The 18,694-nt window shown below is 39.2% G+C and overlaps 1 protein-coding gene across 1 annotated transcript; it reads left to right on the forward strand.

The window, feature by feature from the left end:
- The first annotated feature begins 17,259 nt into the window (after positions 1 to 17,259).
- LOC103283027 (sororin-B-like) lies at positions 17,260 to 18,341 on the forward strand. Its single transcript, XM_008125784.2, has one exon. It carries the CDS (start codon positions 17,295 to 17,297, stop codon positions 18,087 to 18,089), a length of 795 nt encoding a protein of 264 aa, XP_008123991.2. The 5' UTR covers positions 17,260 to 17,294; the 3' UTR covers positions 18,090 to 18,341.
- The last annotated feature ends 353 nt before the right edge of the window (positions 18,342 to 18,694 follow it).

Consider the following 18,694-nt stretch of genomic DNA (forward strand, 5'->3'; position numbering starts at 1 on the left):
TTGACTTCAAGCATTTTGGATGAATTGTAACATAGCTAGAAGGAGTTTTCTTTCACACACACACACACACCTGACACTTAAGAAATTGAAATATTCCTCTTCTGAGGATTGAATTGTTGCTGCTAAAGCACCTTAACAAGACTGCATTCCCACAATTATTTTGCATAACCTTTAAAACTTAGGTTCCTTGGTGAAACAAAAAATAATTTCTTGATCAATAAGGTTGTCTGTCCATTTGCCTTATACGTAAACAGATTGGTCTCCAGTGTGAAGGTATTAATTGGCATTCTCTGGAGTAAGTTAATGTTGAAAGATCTTGAAATTATTCTAGCTTTAGAATTCAAAAGTAATTAAAATTCAACCTAGAGTTCAGAAAAGCATAAGATATGTATAATGTTACATTTCAGGGCCCCTGGTGGTGGCGCAGTGTGTTAAAGCGCTGAACTGCTGAACTTGCAGACTGAAAGGTCCCAGGTTCAAATCCTGGGAGCAGAATGAGCACCCGCTGTTAGCCCCAGCTTCTGCCAACCTAGCAGTTCGAAAACATGCAAATGTGAGTAGATCAATAGGTACCGCTCCGGTGGGAAGGTAACGGCGCTCCATGCATCTGTAAATTTTAATAATAATAATAATAATTAATAATAATAATAAGATGATGCGGTAGCTATAATTGAAGGGATATCACATAGAAGATAGTGTCAGTTTGTTTTCTACACCCCAGAAACTAAACCATGAAGCCAAATTAAACAAAAAAGAGATTCTGCCTAAACATTAGGAAGACCTTCTCAGTTGTAAAACCTGTTAAAGAATGAAATAAATGGTCTTGAAGATTAGCAGATTTCATACTTAGAGGCTTTTAAACATTGGTTGGATGGCTATCTTCTGGGAGTGCTTTAGTTGTGTATTCTTGCATTCTTTGCTCTAATTCTATCTATTCTCAGATGCCAGAACAAATAAATTTACCTGCAAATGGGGACGAGGGAGAGGGCCTTCTCCGTCCAAATATACGCCCCAACTACCGCTGCTGAAGAAGCAGAATTAGATCAGTTCTATGAGGATCTACAGCACCTACTGGATAATATACCAAAAAGAGACCTTATTTTCATTACAGGAGATTGGAATGCTAAGGAGGGCAGTCAAATGACAACTGGGATCACAGGCAAGCATGGTTTGGGACAACAAAATGAAGCAGGATGTAGTTCTGATAGAATTTTGCCAGGAAAACTCACTGTGTATAACAAACTCTTCCAACAACCTAAAAGACGGCTTTATACATGGACTTCACCAGATGGTCAACACCAAAATCAGATTGACTACATCCTTTGCAGCCAAAGGTGGCAGACATCCATCCAGTCGGTGAAAACAAGACCTGGAGCTGATTGTAGTTCAGATCACGAAATTCTTATTGCACAATTTAGAATCAGACTGGGGAAAATACACAGATCAGTTAGATATGATTTCACAACTATTCCTACTGAATATGCAGTGGAGATGAAGAATAGATTTCAGGGACTAGATTTAATAAATAGAGTCCCAGAAGAACTATGGGCAGAAGTTCACAACATTGTTCAGGACGCAACAATAAAGTAGTCCCAAAGAAAAAGAAAGTCAAGAAGGCAAGATGGTTGTCTGCTGAGACACTGGAAGTAGCCGAAGAAAGAAAGAAGGAAGGTGAAAGGAAACAGTGATAGGGGGAGATATGTCCAATTAAATGCACAATTCCAGAGGTTAGCCAGAAGAGACAAGGAACTATTTTTAAACAAGCAATGCATGGATGTGAAAGAAGACAATAGAAAAGGAAGGACAAGAGACCTCTTCCATAAAATCAGAAACATCGGAGGTAAATTTCAGGCAAAAATGGGCATAATCAAAAACAAAGATGGCAAGGACCTAACAGAAGCTGAAGAGATCAAGAAAAGTGGTGAGAATATACAGAAGATCTGTATAGGAAGGATAATAATTTAGAGGATAGCTTTGATAGTGTGGTGACTGAACTAGAACCAGACATCCTGAGGAGTGAGGTTGAATGTGCCTTAAGAAGCATTGCTAATAACAAGGCAGCAGGAGATGACGGGATCCCAGCTGAATTGTTTAATATCTTGAAAGATGATGCTGTCAGGGTGATGCATGACAGCAAATATGGAAAACACAAGAATGGCCATCAAATTGGAAAAATCAATTTACATCTCCATATTAAAAAAGAGAATCACTAAAGAATGCTCAAACTTTCGTACAGTGGCACTTATTTCACATGCCAGTAAAGTAATGCTCAAGATCCTGCAAGATAGACTCCATCGATACATGGAGCGAGCAGATGTACAAGCTTTACAAGGATTTAGGAAAGGCAAAGGAACGAGAGACCAAATTGCCAATATCCGCTGAATAATGGAGGAAGCTAGGGAGTTTCAGAAAAAACATCTATTTCTGTTTTACTGACTATTCTATAGCTTTCGACTGTGTGGATCATAATAAATTGTGGCAAGTTTTTGGTGGTATGAGGATACCAAGTCACCTCGTCTGTCTTCTGTAGCAACAGTAAGAACAGACGATGGAATAGACTGGTTCAAGATTGGGAAAGGAGTACAGCAGGGCTGTATCCTTTCACCCTACCTATTCAACTTGTATGCAGAACACATCATGCGACATGTGGGGCTTGACAAATCCAAGGCTGGAGGAAAAAACATTAACAACCTTAGATATGCAGATGATACCACTCTGGTGGCTGAAAGTGAGGAGGAGTTGAGGAGCCTTATCACCAAGGTGAAAGAAGAAAGTGCAAATGCTGGGTTGCAGTTAAACATCAAGAAAACCAAGATTATGGCAACCAGACTGATTGATAACTGGCGAATAGAGGGAGAAAACATGGAGGCAGTGACAGACTTTATATTTCTAGGAGCGAAGATCACTGCTGATGCAGACTGCAGCCAGGAAATCAGAAGACGTTTACTTCTTGGGAGGAGAGCAATGACAAACATCGATAAAATAGTGAAGAGTATTGGCAACTCTTCACTATTTTATCACTGGCAACGAAGGTCCGCATAGTTAAGGCAATGGTATTCCCCATAGTAACCTGTGGATGCGACAGCTGGACCATAAGGAAGGCTGAGTGAAGGAGGATACATGCTGTTGAACTGTGGTGTTGGAGGAAAATTCTGAGAGTGCCTTGGACCGCAAGAAGATCCAACCAGTCCATACTCCAGGAAATAATGCCCATCTGCTCACTGGAGGGAGGGATATTAGAGGCAAGGATGAAGTACTTTGGCCACATAATGAGAAGACAAGAAAGCTTGGAAAAGATCATGATGCTGGGAAAAATGGAAGGAAAAGGGAAGAGGGGCCGACCAAGAGCAAGGTGGATAGATGGTGTCCTTGAAGTGACTGGCTTGACCTTGAAGGAGCTGGGGGTGGTGACGGCCAACAGAAAACTCTGGGGTGGGTTGATCCATGAGGTCATGAAGAGTTGGAAGTGACTTGAACGAATAAACAACAACAACATTATTTTCTATATCAAGACTCAATTTCCTTCCTTTTCATCCCTTTCAATTGCTTCTCGGCATCTTTATTAGATTTTGCTGGCTAGCAACAGAGCCACATAATACATTACCTGCAATCCTAATCTTTCACCTTTGGCATCCCCATTTTACTGAATCTGCCAGAAGACATGCTCTTCACTTTAACAAATGCTATGATTTTAAAATTAATCATCTCGGCAAAGCTTTAAATAATGTCAGTGCTAATCAGGAAACCTAGCAAGTTAAGTAGAAAAATTGCTAGTGAGTTAATATTAATCAACTTGTTATTTCTTATTGGTAACCTTTCAGCATCAGAGCTCCAACTTTGAATTGGTAGGGATGCTAAAAGATATACAGGGTGTTTGAAAAAGAACTCCCTAGTTTTAATGTAATTATACTTAAAACTAGGGAGTTCTTTTTCAAACATCCTGTATAAGCAGGGATCCAAGTTCAGATTTCATCCAATTAAGGCCTATCATTGTTTCACACCGTAACATTAAAGATGTTGCTCCTGGGATGCCATTTCATTGACTATAGGATCACAGTTTTAGATTTCTAAACCTTAGTATTTTTTCTCTCTCTCTCTTTCTTCATGTTTTGAAGAATCTTTCCATTTTCTCTGCCTAAGGATATTTGTGCTGTTAAAAAATCCCAGACAGAATACTTTTACTGACTGTGAATACTTTCATCTTGTTTAAAATGTGATTGACTTTTCCTCTCTTATGAAGTAAGGGCAAAGAAAACCAGAGTGAATGTTTTGGCATTGACCTAAAATGAGCCACAATTTCATCTGAAAACCCTAAATATATCCTCATTAAAGATATAATTACACATGCACCCAATACTTTATCAAAATAACTTCTCTTACCCTTGAAATAGACAGTTGCTTTCAGATAATGACGTTGAAGCTGAAACAGCTGCAGCCGTATTACATGGTTAATATTTAACCAGCCCAGGCAATTTGGCTACCTGGATTTTTGAACAAGGATAGACATCATCGAAAGAGTTGCTCATTTGTTTTGGATTCTCTGCAGCATTAGGCATACATTTTAACCAAATGACCAATCTTTGAATACCTGGGAAATAAATTCACTATTTGCGAAGCTTGAAGGTCTGAATGCTCAACTCATAAATCAAAAGGCAGCAGATGCAGTGAGCAGACAGACTTGAAGCTAAAAGATGCAGACACTGCACTGATGCCTGAATAGTAATTCTGAAGAAGGAAGCTGATAGATGAGGAAAGGTGGAAAGGTACAAATGGAGGATCGGCTGAATGATGAACTAAATCAAGCCTCAGACTTTTAGCAACTTCATTGAGAGCGCTATGGATAATGCATATATAGGAGGCAAAAAAGACACTCAATTATTATTTGCAGCATCACCATGATGGTTAGCTGCTATTTTTCAAGTGGATTGAGTCTAGGCTTAGCTTACATGCTAGGAATAGTGCTAGAACATAGATTTTCTTTAGAAACAGGTCTTGCATGTAAAATTTACAGATGTTGAAGTTATCCTGAGTCAGAAAGGTGTTGGCAATATTGATTTGTTGTTGTGCAGGGGAAATTATTCTGAATTATAGAAAGAAAGACCTGGAAATGGTCTTCCATCAAAATCCTTGTGGGTTCTTATTTGCTTCAGGCCCAGTCCTAAACCATGTTAAAGTTTTGCATTCAAGGCCATGCCTATTCCCTGCTCTTCCCACCCTTCTTTTGTTTATGATTTCAGACTTCATTACATTCGACTTTTTCAGCATTCTAGAATACTTCCAGGATGTTGGGAGGACAGTGCCTGCTGGATCCCACCAGACATTACACAACCGCTATCCTTCCAAAATCCTGGTAATATCTTATGACAGAACCCTGAGAACATGGGAGGCTTCCCGTGTTCCCATAGGGCAAGCTGGGAAAAGTGCGCCGGGAGGGGGGGGGAACTGTGTGGTGACACAAACCAGGTTTCTATGGGGAAGATATACCATAATCAGTCTGCCACTGTATAGAAGCTTCTCTCCTATTCAGTCTACTTTAATGTACTTTCTTCAAGGCAGTAAAGAGAAATTGCTAGGTGACTACTTCAGTGTCCTTTGGGTCAAGCTTGACATGAAGGGGGAGGTATTTTCCTTGAGATTGACTTTTCTTTCTTACAATGGGGTTTTGTTCAGATATCCTCTTCAAGTATTCAACTTGCAACTTAAGTCCTTATTAATTATTCAGTGACCAACTACAAAACAAATGACAGTGATGCAAAATGTGCAAGTGAAAAAAAGAGTGTGCTATAAAAAACAAATGTATAAGTACTTAAAGGGGCCTTCATCTAAATTTGTGGATCTCTGGGACTGATGGAGAGAGCAGGACTGGATAAGGGGACGAGGAGAGAATTGATAGAGGTCCTTCCCACTGTTATTGCACCACTGACTCCACACTACCCATCCTCTGAGGTGTGTCTCTGTGTGTCTGTCTGACACCTCCTTACTGTGTTTAAGGCCACAACATTTCAAGTTCCCCATGTCACTTACTCACCTGGTCAGGAGAGGGAAATTCCATTCGATTGGGGAGCCACTCACTTGAAGTGCAACCTAGGAGGAAATCTGACAGAAAAATGAGAAAGACTATTGGTTGATAGAGTTATATATGCTGGAAAGAAAAAGAAAACTGGAGTCTGTGGTCATATGAACTAACACAGTCAAATAGAGTAAACACATGGAAATGTCAGATATGTATAGAGATGACTGTTTGACTTTCAAGACCAGTTTGAATTTGAAATTAAACAGGCAAGTATGATAGTAGTGAGGTCACACCAGGGAAGGTTTATGCTCACTGGAGCTGGGATATAGCTGTGGATTTAGCTTAGGACACCCTGGTATTATATAGGAAAATGGACTATTCTTGAGCTAGTTCCATATTCTAATAGCTGGCAGTTACAGAATGTCCATATCTGATTTATGGCTATATGGTTGAGAGAAATTTATAGCAGAAGACAATGTTTTTCTTCCTGTTTATGTACTTCCTTTTCCTAAAAGGTGTCTGTTCTAGCTTGACATTGTAATGCAGAACAATTATTTATGACTCTGACTTGGCACATATGCTGTTTGTAGGGCTGTTGGGACAGATTTATTATAACTTCCTGGCTCCTGAGTAGCAGCCTTTGAGCCAAAAGTGATCTGAAATGAAGTAGTAGTGAAAGGAAGCATAGACCATTTGTGAACAGATCTAGATGTTAATTTTAGGGTGAAATTTATTGGTGTCAGATTTCTGCTAACAAAGGCAGAATGTATTGAGACTCTGCCTCAAAGAATGTGTTAGTTTATGTTCTAGTTACGTTTCCCGCTCTCCATGTGTCCTTCTTTGCCTCCTCTTCAGTTTCAAGAAATGCAGGGGTCCCAGTTCTGCATTCTTCTGACCAAATGGTAAAAATTAGAGGCACAATTACTGTGCAGAATGTAATGATGATGTCATAAAATATGGGGTGGAGGATATTAAAGGGACAAAGTTCATTTAGATTGTTCCACATGCTAAAATTTTTGAAAGAATATCACATTTTCACAATAACACTCCAAAACTAAATAATATGACTCTTCACTCATATTGATACTGAGTAGATTCATATTGAAATAAACACAGCTTGGGTGACACTGTTATTTCAGTTATCATGTTATGAACATTTTTTAAAAAATTGGAGTCAAAAAGGTTCTTTAAAGAAGGCAACTAAAACTATAGGCAAACTAAAATCAAGAAATGTTGGTAGCTATATCTCCCCTTTTTCCATTTTATTAATTATATTTTTGTATTGTGGTTGTGTAATGCATTTTAGTTATTTGTTGTTGTAGTAAATAGTTATTTTGTTGTGTATGTCAATTCTCCTTGTAAGTTTTTTATTGTAAAAATGTGTTGTTTAATAAAAATATTTGCAGGAGGAAACCACTAAGGGCTGGGAGTGAGAATATTGCCTCCCCAAATAAGAAGTCCTCCCCTACCCTATAAAATTTTCCTTCCATTCCCTTAATTCTATCATTGCAGTAACCTAAAATTGAATTGAGCATTTGGAACTATGGTTGAGGCATTTAAGGACAAGAGGCAAATTAACTTTGTGAACAAGTTCTAAGTCTGAAAATCTTTCATTGTGTCATTCTCTGTAATGTCTGAAATACAAGGATTAAAAGAAAGGTTCGCTGGGGACACTGACCTCACCTGTTGGAGATAGAAACTTGTGGCACTCCACAGGAGACCACCATCCAGTTTGAAGAGCACAGCTTTCAATTTATTCCATGTTTAATCAAGTCACTAATCAAAATATTATGGGGAACTTTATCAAATGTTTCGCTGATATCCAGATTAATGACAACCACAGCATTCCTATTATTTGCTAAATTAGTGATTTGATCGAAAAAAGATATAAAATTTGTGTGACAGGAACTGTTCTTGGCAAATCCATGCTGGTTCCTACTGATCACTGCATTGCCACCACAATACTTGAAGACAGACTAGTTTTATTCCTGCTGAGGAGAAAATGGATAAGTCTGCATAGTTCTTGCCTTGTATTTGCACATTCTGAAATGTTTTGGGAAATTGTTCTGGGTGGAAAATTGATTCCTTCCCCTCATACAGCTGACCATCTTTTCTTTAAAACAATGTAATGCAATCTCTATGAAATTTAGAACATCAATCTGGCAATCTCATTCTGTCCTCACTGCAGTTTTCATGTATCCTAAAGAGAAGTCTTACATAAAGTGCATTGCAGTAATCTAGATGGGAAGCTAAAAGTGTATATACTCTCCTTGTCCAGGAATATACATAACTGGCCTACAAACAAAAATTTAATCAGAAGTAATCCAGTGTGCTGTGGAGATTAAATATGGTAAGAAATTTATACAAGTAACTCAGTTGCAACAATTGAATGGCGTACTGGATCATCTCACTGCAAGCACAGGTCTCTTTCCCCTGTCCCCATTTACACGCCTTTAGTCATGTGGCAAAGAAAAAGGGCAATACACGTTAAAACCCTCCTGTAAAGAAATTCCTCTTGGGATACAAGATGCCTTCTGTGGCCTCTGCCTGCATTGCTATCCCTTGAGATCAAGGTCCCATCTACCCTTCATGTAATGCAGTTTCTAATGCAGTTTAACTGCATTGAACTGTATTACCGTATATGGCAGTGTAGACTCATATAATGCAGTTCAATGCAGTTAAACTGTACTGTGAAACTGCATTATATGACAGTGTAGATGGAGCACAATAGAGCAATAACAGACACAACATCTGATACAAAATATAGGCTTGAAACTCCATCACTGTCAATTTTCTTTTTTTCTTCTGTATGATTTCTCACTCTGAGATTTGTCTTCTTTGCTTTAAGAAATTGCATCTCAAATTAAAACCTGGAAATCCTGTATCTAACATTTTTGAGCAGGTATAGTTGTATCTAATGCCATTTTACATTAACTTTCCAAACTAGAACAAAGTAAAATATTGCAGTTTATAGCAAAACAAACAAAATGAACAACAGAAACAAAATGAACAACAAAAACAACACAAGGCCTTCACATTTCTTTTCTTCTCCTGTATGTTTTTTTTAAATATTCTTGCTTAATGAAGAAAACCACTGAAGCTTTGAAAGCTTGCATGATTGCTTTTTAGTTGGCTACTAACAGCATCATTATTTTCTGGATTTTGATTTATTTTCCTAGATAGATACCGTTACAAATTTTAAAAGATTTTTGATACAGTTACTATACCTAACACCTGAATGGTACAAGTTGTTGGCTTGTGTTACAAAACACACTGCCCTTGCACCCATAACATTGCCTCCTCAATCCCAATAACAGAATATATTAAGGCAGCAATATGAGGTGTAAGACACTGTTTGAATCACCATTCAATGAGAACATACCCCTATAACTTCAAAAGTTATAGTTGCATGTTAGTTTTGGCTCAACTTTCTAATCTGTTAAGATCATTTTATTGATCCTGTCCTCTGGAGTTTTAACTAGACTTCCTAAATTGGCGTTACCTTCAAATTTGATAAGCATTTTTATTTTATTTATTTACTTTGTTTTATACCCCACCCTCTCTCCCTCATTGAGGGACTCAGAGCAACTAACACTCAGCAGCAATTCAGTGCCATTCAGACATAATACAATACTGACTCAAAATACATAAACATCAAAAGCACAAACATTAAACAACTATACATGGTAAAACATATTTAAACCAATTATGTTAAAAGCTCCATCTCATTGACATAGCTGAAATCCATTGTCATTTAACATGGTTACTCAATGTCTTCCCCAAAAGCTTCCTTCCAGAGATAGGTTTTTATTTGCTTTCTGAAAGACAACAGGGAGGGAGCCATTCTGATGTCCTTAGGAATTCCAGAGTCGTGGAGCCACCACCGAGAAGGCCCTCTTTCTCGTTCCCACCAGCCTCCCCTGAGACAAGGGTGGGACTGAGAGCAGGGCCTCTTCAGCAGATCGTAGGGCTCAAGCAGGCTCATGTTGAAAGATGTGGTCAGATAGATTGGCTGGACTGGAACTATTCAGGGCTTTAAAGGTTAAAACCAGCATCTTGAATTGCGGCCAGAAGTAAACTGGTAACAAGTAGAGCTGAACTTTCTTTTACTTTCATCAGCCACCAGGTATCTGATATACAAAATAAGGGTATAATTTTTATCATGAAATGAAATGAAGTGAACTTAATTGACTTCAGTGCTTTTTATTTTTTATGAAAGGAAAGGGGAAACCAAAGGCTACTGAATCTGGGTTTGGGGGAGGGGTGGTTTTGTTTTTTGGCTGAGAGACAGATAATGAACATTAACAAATACATAATGAAACAGAAAACAGGATGTGACCTTGTGAATGGAGCAGACAGTACCCAAAGGGCACTATTAAAAGTTATTTACAAAGTGGTTCCATTTTTCAGTCTCTGATAAAAGTTTTGCCTCAGGGCTATGTTCCCTGACATTTATATTAAATTAATTCAACTTTTTATTTACTTGCTCATAGCAATCGTTATGCATTTGTGTGTTCTTCCAGCTAACTAAAGAGGTCTGGTTTTAAAAAGTCTTCAGAAGCTACTTTCAACTGACTATAAGATAAGAACACATAATTAAATCAAGGTAGCTGAGCCATCCCTTCTGCCCCATTTCCAAATGTGCCATGTTTATATGGAAGAGCTACAAAATATTGACCATTTAAAGCCAACACCAGTGTGGGTATATTCCACTTTTACCATTTGTCTTTGGCGAACCCTCCTTTACTTAATTGTAAAAGATATGACAATGGAGAAAAAAAAAAGACTTCTTTTTTCTCCAGGCTTCTCAAGCTTTGTACATTTCTTCCTTCATGCCAACCATGTGCAACATATTAATATGAACTTGGATTTAATTAAAAGTTTCCAATCTAATAACATATTAATTTTCTAACCTTTATGGAGATTGAAGTCAAAGATTTGGGGATTTAAATATTCACATGAAGATAATGCCATATTTAAAATGAAACAATTCATTGTATGGATGAGACATGATTAAACAAGATCCACTATTTTGTTCACATCTCGGTTATTTCATAATGGGGCCTAAATACATAAAATACATGTCCAATTGAATTTTAAAGGACCAGGAAGAAGACATTAAAAGTGGGTGATTAAAATGGCACTTAGGCTAACAGGTATGTTTAAGGATTTCACATGTTTTAGAAACTATCCACTTTACAATTTCTCAATTAATTTGCCAATGAGAAGACAGTTATGTTTGCAGTTAAAAATGCACCCAAATGCAAATTTTAAGTTAAAATATATATTTTAGGTTTATATTTGCTGTTCAATGCCAGACAAAAAGAGATAGATCTATGTAATGAACCGGATTCAAAGCACTCTCAAGTAGTAAAACGGTACTTGCTTTATTGCCTTATTTTTAAAGTGAATCTGGCATCCTGTGAATGAATACTTACTGGTAGCTTTAGAGAAATGCCCCGAGCCTTGGAAAAATACATAAATAAAATTATTGAATCTGCAAAGTGAACTAAAGTAAGTAATAGTATAGATCTGTGCTAAGTTGAAGTTCTATGGTTAATTGTGTGTCATATAGACACACTATTAGACAGACATTCAAGGGGATTGCTGTTGGGGCTTTTTGGGGGATAAATGTTTTTTTCTAAACCTTTAAATATCCCCAAAATAGTAGATGTGTGAATCTTTCTGAAACTTTTTGGGGATTGATGTCCTGGCTATTTTGTGCATTAAGACAACCAGCTCTTGTTAGTTTTTAAAAAATTGTTTGTAAAAATTCAAAAATTTCCCAAAAATTATTGGATAAGTGTAACATTCTGAAATTTGGCGGTCTAACAGTTGAAAATGTGTGGTACAATTATAGCAAGTTCCATCATGATAGCTCTAAAAATGAGAGAGAAATGAGCCTCTGAAGTTTCCTAAGTTGCGCAATTACTTAACGAAAAAAGTAACAAAATTGTTACTTCGTTATAGGTACAAAGGTTTTTAGGTCCATAATTTTGGAATAAAACAATTCACCCCCTTCCCAATTTCATAATGAGTATTGAAACTTTTTTCAGTGATTGCACAGCCTTCGTGGGCATACATTTTATTCTGTTGATATTCAACTGCAACCATGCCTTTGCACTTTCTTCCTTAACCTTTTCAATAAAACAATTCACCCCCCATAATGATTATTGAAACTTTTTTCAGTGATTGCACAGCCTTAGTGGGCATACATTTTATTCTGTTGATATTCAACTGCAACCATGCCTTTGCACTTTCTTCCTTAACTTTTTCAATAGTTAAGGAAGTAGTATTGTGTCATCTGTATATTTTAAATTCTTGATCTTTCTTCCTCCAGGTTTCATGTCTCCTTTTTCCAAGCATTACATATGATATATTTAATGTACAAGTTAAACAAACAGTGTAATAAAATGTAGCTTTGCCTGACCCCGTTGCCAACTGGAAACCATTATGTTTCTCTATATTCTGTCCTGAGAGTGGCCTCTTTTCTTCAACATAGGTTATGCATCACTACAATGTTGAGACACATAATTTCTTTAAGAGTGATCCATAGTTTTCTATGCTCGTATAATGCTTTGGGTGTGTTTCCATATGTGATTTCAAGTCTCCTGTCAACTTACAGGGACCCCATAAATTTCATAGGATTTTCTTAGGCAAAGGATACTCAGAGATTGTTTTGCCAGTTCCTTTCTCTGGAATAGAGCCTATATCACCCAATAATCATTTACTATCTCTCTTTCAAGTACTAATCAGGGCTGACCCTGCGTAGTTTCTAAGTCCAGACTGGTCTCTTAAGGATATTCATGCAGTTCTAATGCTTGAAGGAACACAATCAAAACAGCAATAATGCTTACAGTATGAGTGGACAAATTATAACCTACGGGCCAAATTATTCTCCTCATTATGCCCCCCTCCCAACATGGGATGCCCTAAAAAAATAAAAATGTTATATTTTTTCTCTTCTGCAAGCCCGCAGGAGTTGTGGAATTCTGCTTAAACCAGGGGCAGGGGCTTTCCCAACCTTCCCCAATCCTGCCCCACAAGTGACCATCTAATTTACTCTGTGTTTTACATGTAAATGTTTCTTGGTCTCATGTAGCTCATGCTAGATCCTGGGAGAGAAAGGAACTACCCTTTCTCAGAATAAACCACCAAATTCAATTTTAGTCTCATTACTTCCAAAAGCAGGTTGTTGACTCAATTCAAGAGAGAGATTTGGCCTAGTTCTCTGCAATAGAGATGTCATCTGGAACAGTCACTGAAACATATTAGACACTTCTTTTATGTATCATGATTTCCAAAAAGATAGGCTTCAGGGTTCTTCATTTGCAAAGTGGAACGTGCAATGAAACCAGTATAGAAATAATCATTTCTACCTTGTCTTGTTTTACCAGAAGGATTTGCAAGATTTTCTGTCGTACTGAAAGTCTGGGTGCTCTTACACTGGCAAATTATGATCCAAAAATAGGTAACAAATTATCTATCATGTTATCTCTATGAAACTGAAAGGCAGGCTACTATAATCCTATGAATAATGTTGATACTGTCACTGCTGACTTTATATCTTCACTTAGCTTTAAATAAATAGCAGACAAGAAACTAAAGCCATTATTTTTTTAAAAAAAACCTTTTTCATTTATTTTTATTTGTTTTCAAAATAACATAGAAGAATTATTGACTCATCAGCTTTGCAACCCATTATTGGGAAAGCACATTGATCATACTCAACCCCTCATTTTTTTCCAGACTTTGGATTATTCCATCCCATCCATGTATGTATACAGAAATATGTGCATATTTTTCTTATGCACCACTTTTTAGGATACAGGTTCCTCTAAAACACACATTTTTGTACACTCTTCCATAATATAGTCATTCTGGGGTAGCATGTGTCCGTGGTATACATATTTTGAATGCATTTCTTTAGATTTTTTAGAACTTAATTTCACAATCAAAAATGTGTAAATACCAAAGATTAGCTGAGTTATAGTTCATATGTTAGACTGCTGAGAATTAGATATCAAAATACACATTGAGCGCAATCTGTCATCCATTCTAGGCATCCTGCTTCTTATGTCAGATATGTATCTGTAGACAAGATGCCTGAGGAAATGAAATACATGAGCATCATGCTCATATTTGCCTGCAGGCTTCCCACTGTGATCTACTTGGCCATTGTAGGAACAGAACACTGGACTGAACAGGCATTTGGTCAGATCTTGTGTAGCTCTTGGGACTGTTCTGAAGATAAAGGAGAGCCCATAAAAGTAGTATTTTTGACTAGAGACCATGGGGTAAAGGCTATTTATATGTTCCTGGAGGAACATTGTGAAAGTGATGATGGATAGGATGAACATTATTCCTCTTTGAGGGGAGAACTTAGAAATGTGATGGCTGGAACAGAAATAGATTTGTATATGATAAAGACCCAGCCATGGCAATCCAGAAATGAGATAATAGAAGCTGCAAAGGCTCTGCTGTATTTGAACAGGAGAGTAACTCCTTCTGCCGCATAGATGAGATTACTAGTGCTTCTTTTCAGAAACATCCTTCTCTTTGCTGATTGTTATTATATAAAAAGCAAACCATGGGAAATGATCTTTAAATACATTCCTTTAAAGACACTTGAATATTCAGTACATCCAAGAGCAGATACCTGTAACTTCTTATGGGTCTTACTTTCCCCGTTGATACCCAAGGTAGCAACTTCTGTTTGTGAGGTCTTTGGAGAATGGAGTTCAAAGAAAGCATAATAGATAGACAGCCAAGAACAGAAAAGAAAGGAGTTGATTTAACTAGTTCTTTTTTCCCTTGCCCATCCAACCCTGTTCTTTTCTTTTGAAAGTAATCCTGAAAAAATACTCAATTTATTCTTGATGCTTAGTTCCTTTCTTATGAGGGAAAAAGCAGCCCCAATAATGATGCACAAATTTAAAGATAATGCCCAGATATTGCAATGTATTGAATTTAAATAAGCCTACTGTCAGATGCCAGTTGATATGTAATCCATTTTTTTAAGAATGTAGAAATGAAACTGAGTTTCTGTTTCATCCACAAAACATCCTGGTACAGAACTACATACATTAATTACTTTTTTATCCCCAGTGAAAAGAAAAGTTTAAAGCTCCAGTCCAAAAAGAATATAACATTCGTCAGACCTTACAAATTTTAAAACAAGTTATTTTACAATAGAATTTTCCTCACAAAAGCTATTGTGAATCCAAGCCATATCTTCCCTATACTTCTGAGTATGTATCACTCTCTTTGCACTTAATGTCTGATTCATATAGGATTCTTTCTCCTGGGACTGTAAAATTAAAGGGCTTATCTAATCCAACTTTCCAACCTCATACCCCACCAGGCTGCAAACACATAGGAGTGAAGCCTTGACAGCTGAAGTGGAAACACAATTTTTCCAAAGCAGTTTTCAAATCTTGCAATCTTATTGTCGCTGCAGCAAAATGTCAGGGATCACATAGACTGTGCCTCAAACTCAGAGAGGAAAAAGTCTGAGTGCAGACCACCAAATCTATCACAAAGAAAGATCCAAAGATTTTTGCTTTTCTGATACCTGAGTTTCTTCACAGCGAATCGTCTGAAGGCATTGTAAGCATTCTTTTGCTACTATTGTACTATTCCTGTCTGTGACTTTTATTTATATCCTGATGTAGCTAGCTCGATAATGAGAACCTGGTGAGTCAAGAGGTGATAAAGATATGATTTAAATAAAATAAATATTAAATAAGGGCTAAGGTAGAATTGCAGCAAATGTAGAGCTAAAAAAGTCCCCTAATAATAACAACAACAACTTTATTTTTATATCCTGCCAACCATCTCCCCAAAGGGACTCAGGGCGGCTTACAATCAGGACCAAGCCAATCAGGACAACAAATACAACAACTAAAACACAGTTAAAAACATAATAGCATATAAAAATCCAGTTTAAACAATTAAAAACACAGCAGGATATAAAAACATCATTAAAAGCAAAACAAACAAACTCAACAACCTGTACCAGGACTAGGGCATGAGTAGATGAGAGAGGGCTGGGCATAGACTTGTGCAAGAGCGGAATATAAGACCAAGACTAGGTTAAAGTGCTGATTAGAACCTTATCGGTAAATACTGGTGGGCATTCATGAACAAGGACTAACCATTTTCAAAAGCACATTGGAACATCCAAGTTTTCAAATCCCTATGGAAGGTGGACAGAGTGGGGACTAGTCTAATCTCCCTGGGGAGGGAGTTCCAGAGCTGGAGGGCCACCACCGAGAAGGCCCTCTCTCTCGTCCCCACCAACTGTGCCTGGGAGTGAGAGGAGAGCTCCCTGGCAGATCTCAGAGCCTGCTTCAATCTATAGGAGAAGATGCAGTCACAAAGATAGGCAAGACCCGAAACGTTTAGGGCTTTGCAAGTGATAACCTGCACTTTGAATTGAGACTAGAAACTTAATGGCTGCCAGTGGAGCTACTTTAGTATGGGCATTGTTCACTCCCTATAATTAGCTTCAGTTAGTAACCTGGCCACCGACCTCTGCACCAGTTGCAGTTTTCGGGCCATCTTCAAAGGCAACCCCATGTAGAGTATGTTGCAATAATCCAGTCTGGATGTAACTAAGACGTGGACCACCATGGCCAAGTCAGTCTTCTTGAGGTACAGTTGTAGCTGGCACACAAATTATAACTGTGCAAAGGCCCTCCTGGCCATCTCCGACACCTGAGCATCAAACATCAGTGAAAAGTCTAGGAGGACCCCTAGACTGCAGACCTATGTCCTCAGGGGGAGTGTAACCCCATCAAGCACAGGTTGCCACCCTATACCCATATCTACCTCGCAACTGACCAGGAGGACCCCTGTCTTGTCTGGATTAAGCTTCAGCTTGTTAACCCTCATCCAGTCTGTCACAGTGGCCAGGCACTAGTCCAGGATCCAGGAGGCTTCTTTGGAATTTAGTGGAAAGGAATAATAGAGTTGAGTGTTGTCTGTGTAGATATGGCACTGAACTCCAAAACTCCAGCTGACCTCATGCAACGGTTTCATGTAGATATTGATAAGCATGTATCATGTATAAGCATTGATAGAATGTAACCTTGTGGGACCCCACAGGTCAATGGCCAAGGGTCCAAGCAGGTGTACTCTTGCTTCACCAACTGGGTATGATCCTCCAAGAAGGAGCAGAGCCACTGGAAAGCAGTGCCCCCAATGGTGGCGGCGTCGCTTCCTGCGTGGAGGTGGCGGGCAATTTCAAAGGCGGAAGAAGGACGAGAGGAAGGCGGCAATGGCGGGAGGAGGCCGCGGCCTCCAGAGGCGGGCTCACTCCGCAGGAGAGACCCGGGCAGGTGCCGTTTCCTCTCCTCCGAGGCGAAGGTCTGAACGGACGGCTTCTTCCATGGCTGCATCTTCGTCTCCAAAGAAGACATGTTTGAGGCCCAGCAGGGCGGACATCAGTCCGCCTCCTGCGCCGCTCAAGGTGAAGAAGCCCATCATTGCTCTGAAGAAAATTATGCCACGATCGAACCGGCAGGTAAAAGAGGCTGCCATCACACCCCGACGGAGTCCAAGGGTCCCTTTACAAGAAGATAAGGAGAACGTCCCAGAGGCTGGGAGCCCGCCCGCAAAGGAGGTTGCCAAGGCGAATTGCACGGATAAGAAGGTCCTGTCACCGGTTGACGGCAATAATGCCGACGGGGCCGACGAGCGGGACGAGGCCATGGCCAAGCGAGTGCGGAGCTCCTACAGCCGCCTGGAGCTCAGTTTCGTGGGGAAGGAAGGCAATACCACCTTCTCCTCCACCCCAGACGCCCGCAAGCAGCAGACCCTCTTCGGCTTTGACCGGCTCCTGATGGAGGATGGAGCGGAAGCGGAAGCATTGCCCGCAAACGCCATAAACACTGGGAAATGGGCCGAAGCCATGTTGGAGCTAAACACGGACCTCCCGGGCATCGCGGGGGAGAAGCAGAACCGCCGGAGGAGGAAGGTGCCCCAGTTCCAGGAATCTGAGCTGGACGAATGGATGGCCCAGATGAACGCCGAGTTTGAGGAAGCGGAGAAATTCAATCTCTTGGTGGAATGAAGCCTTTTGTGTTGAAAAGCTCAATGCCCAACCCTTTACTAACAAATGAGAGACATTCTGCTCTTCACCTTGGGACTGAATGCCTTGTACATTGCGGTGTATATTTGCTGTGCAGCTTGAGGCTTGCATTCCCCGTATATGCATAGCTAGAATGTTAATTTTTCTACTTCATTCGTAGATAAAACCTGAGGTTTCTTTACAAGGTGTGTTTGTGTATATAATGTTCCTTCCCTCCCCAAAGTCAACCCCGATGTAGGTTGATTTATCTAGAGAGCGAGATTTCCCTACTTGTGTGGCATCAATGTGTTACAACCTGACCTGCTTTTCAGTGTTTTTTTGCAAAACACATTGTTGATTCAGTGCCCCCAATACCCATTCCAAAGAGCCAGCCCAGAAGGATACCATGGTCGATGTTATTGAAAGCTGCTGAGATGTCCAAGAGAACCAACAGGGACACACTCCTGGCTAGTTCTCTGCAGATGGCTTTGATCACCAAGGTGATCAAAGCCATCACCATACCAGGCCTGAAACCAGACTGTGATGGATCAAGATAATTGGACTCATTCAAGAATCCCTGGAGCTGAGAGGCCACTACCCACTCTAGA

The sequence above is a fragment of the Anolis carolinensis genome, chromosome 1 (genome assembly GCF_035594765.1).
Source record: "Anolis carolinensis isolate JA03-04 chromosome 1, rAnoCar3.1.pri, whole genome shotgun sequence".
Lineage (NCBI taxonomy): Eukaryota > Metazoa > Chordata > Lepidosauria > Squamata > Dactyloidae > Anolis > Anolis carolinensis.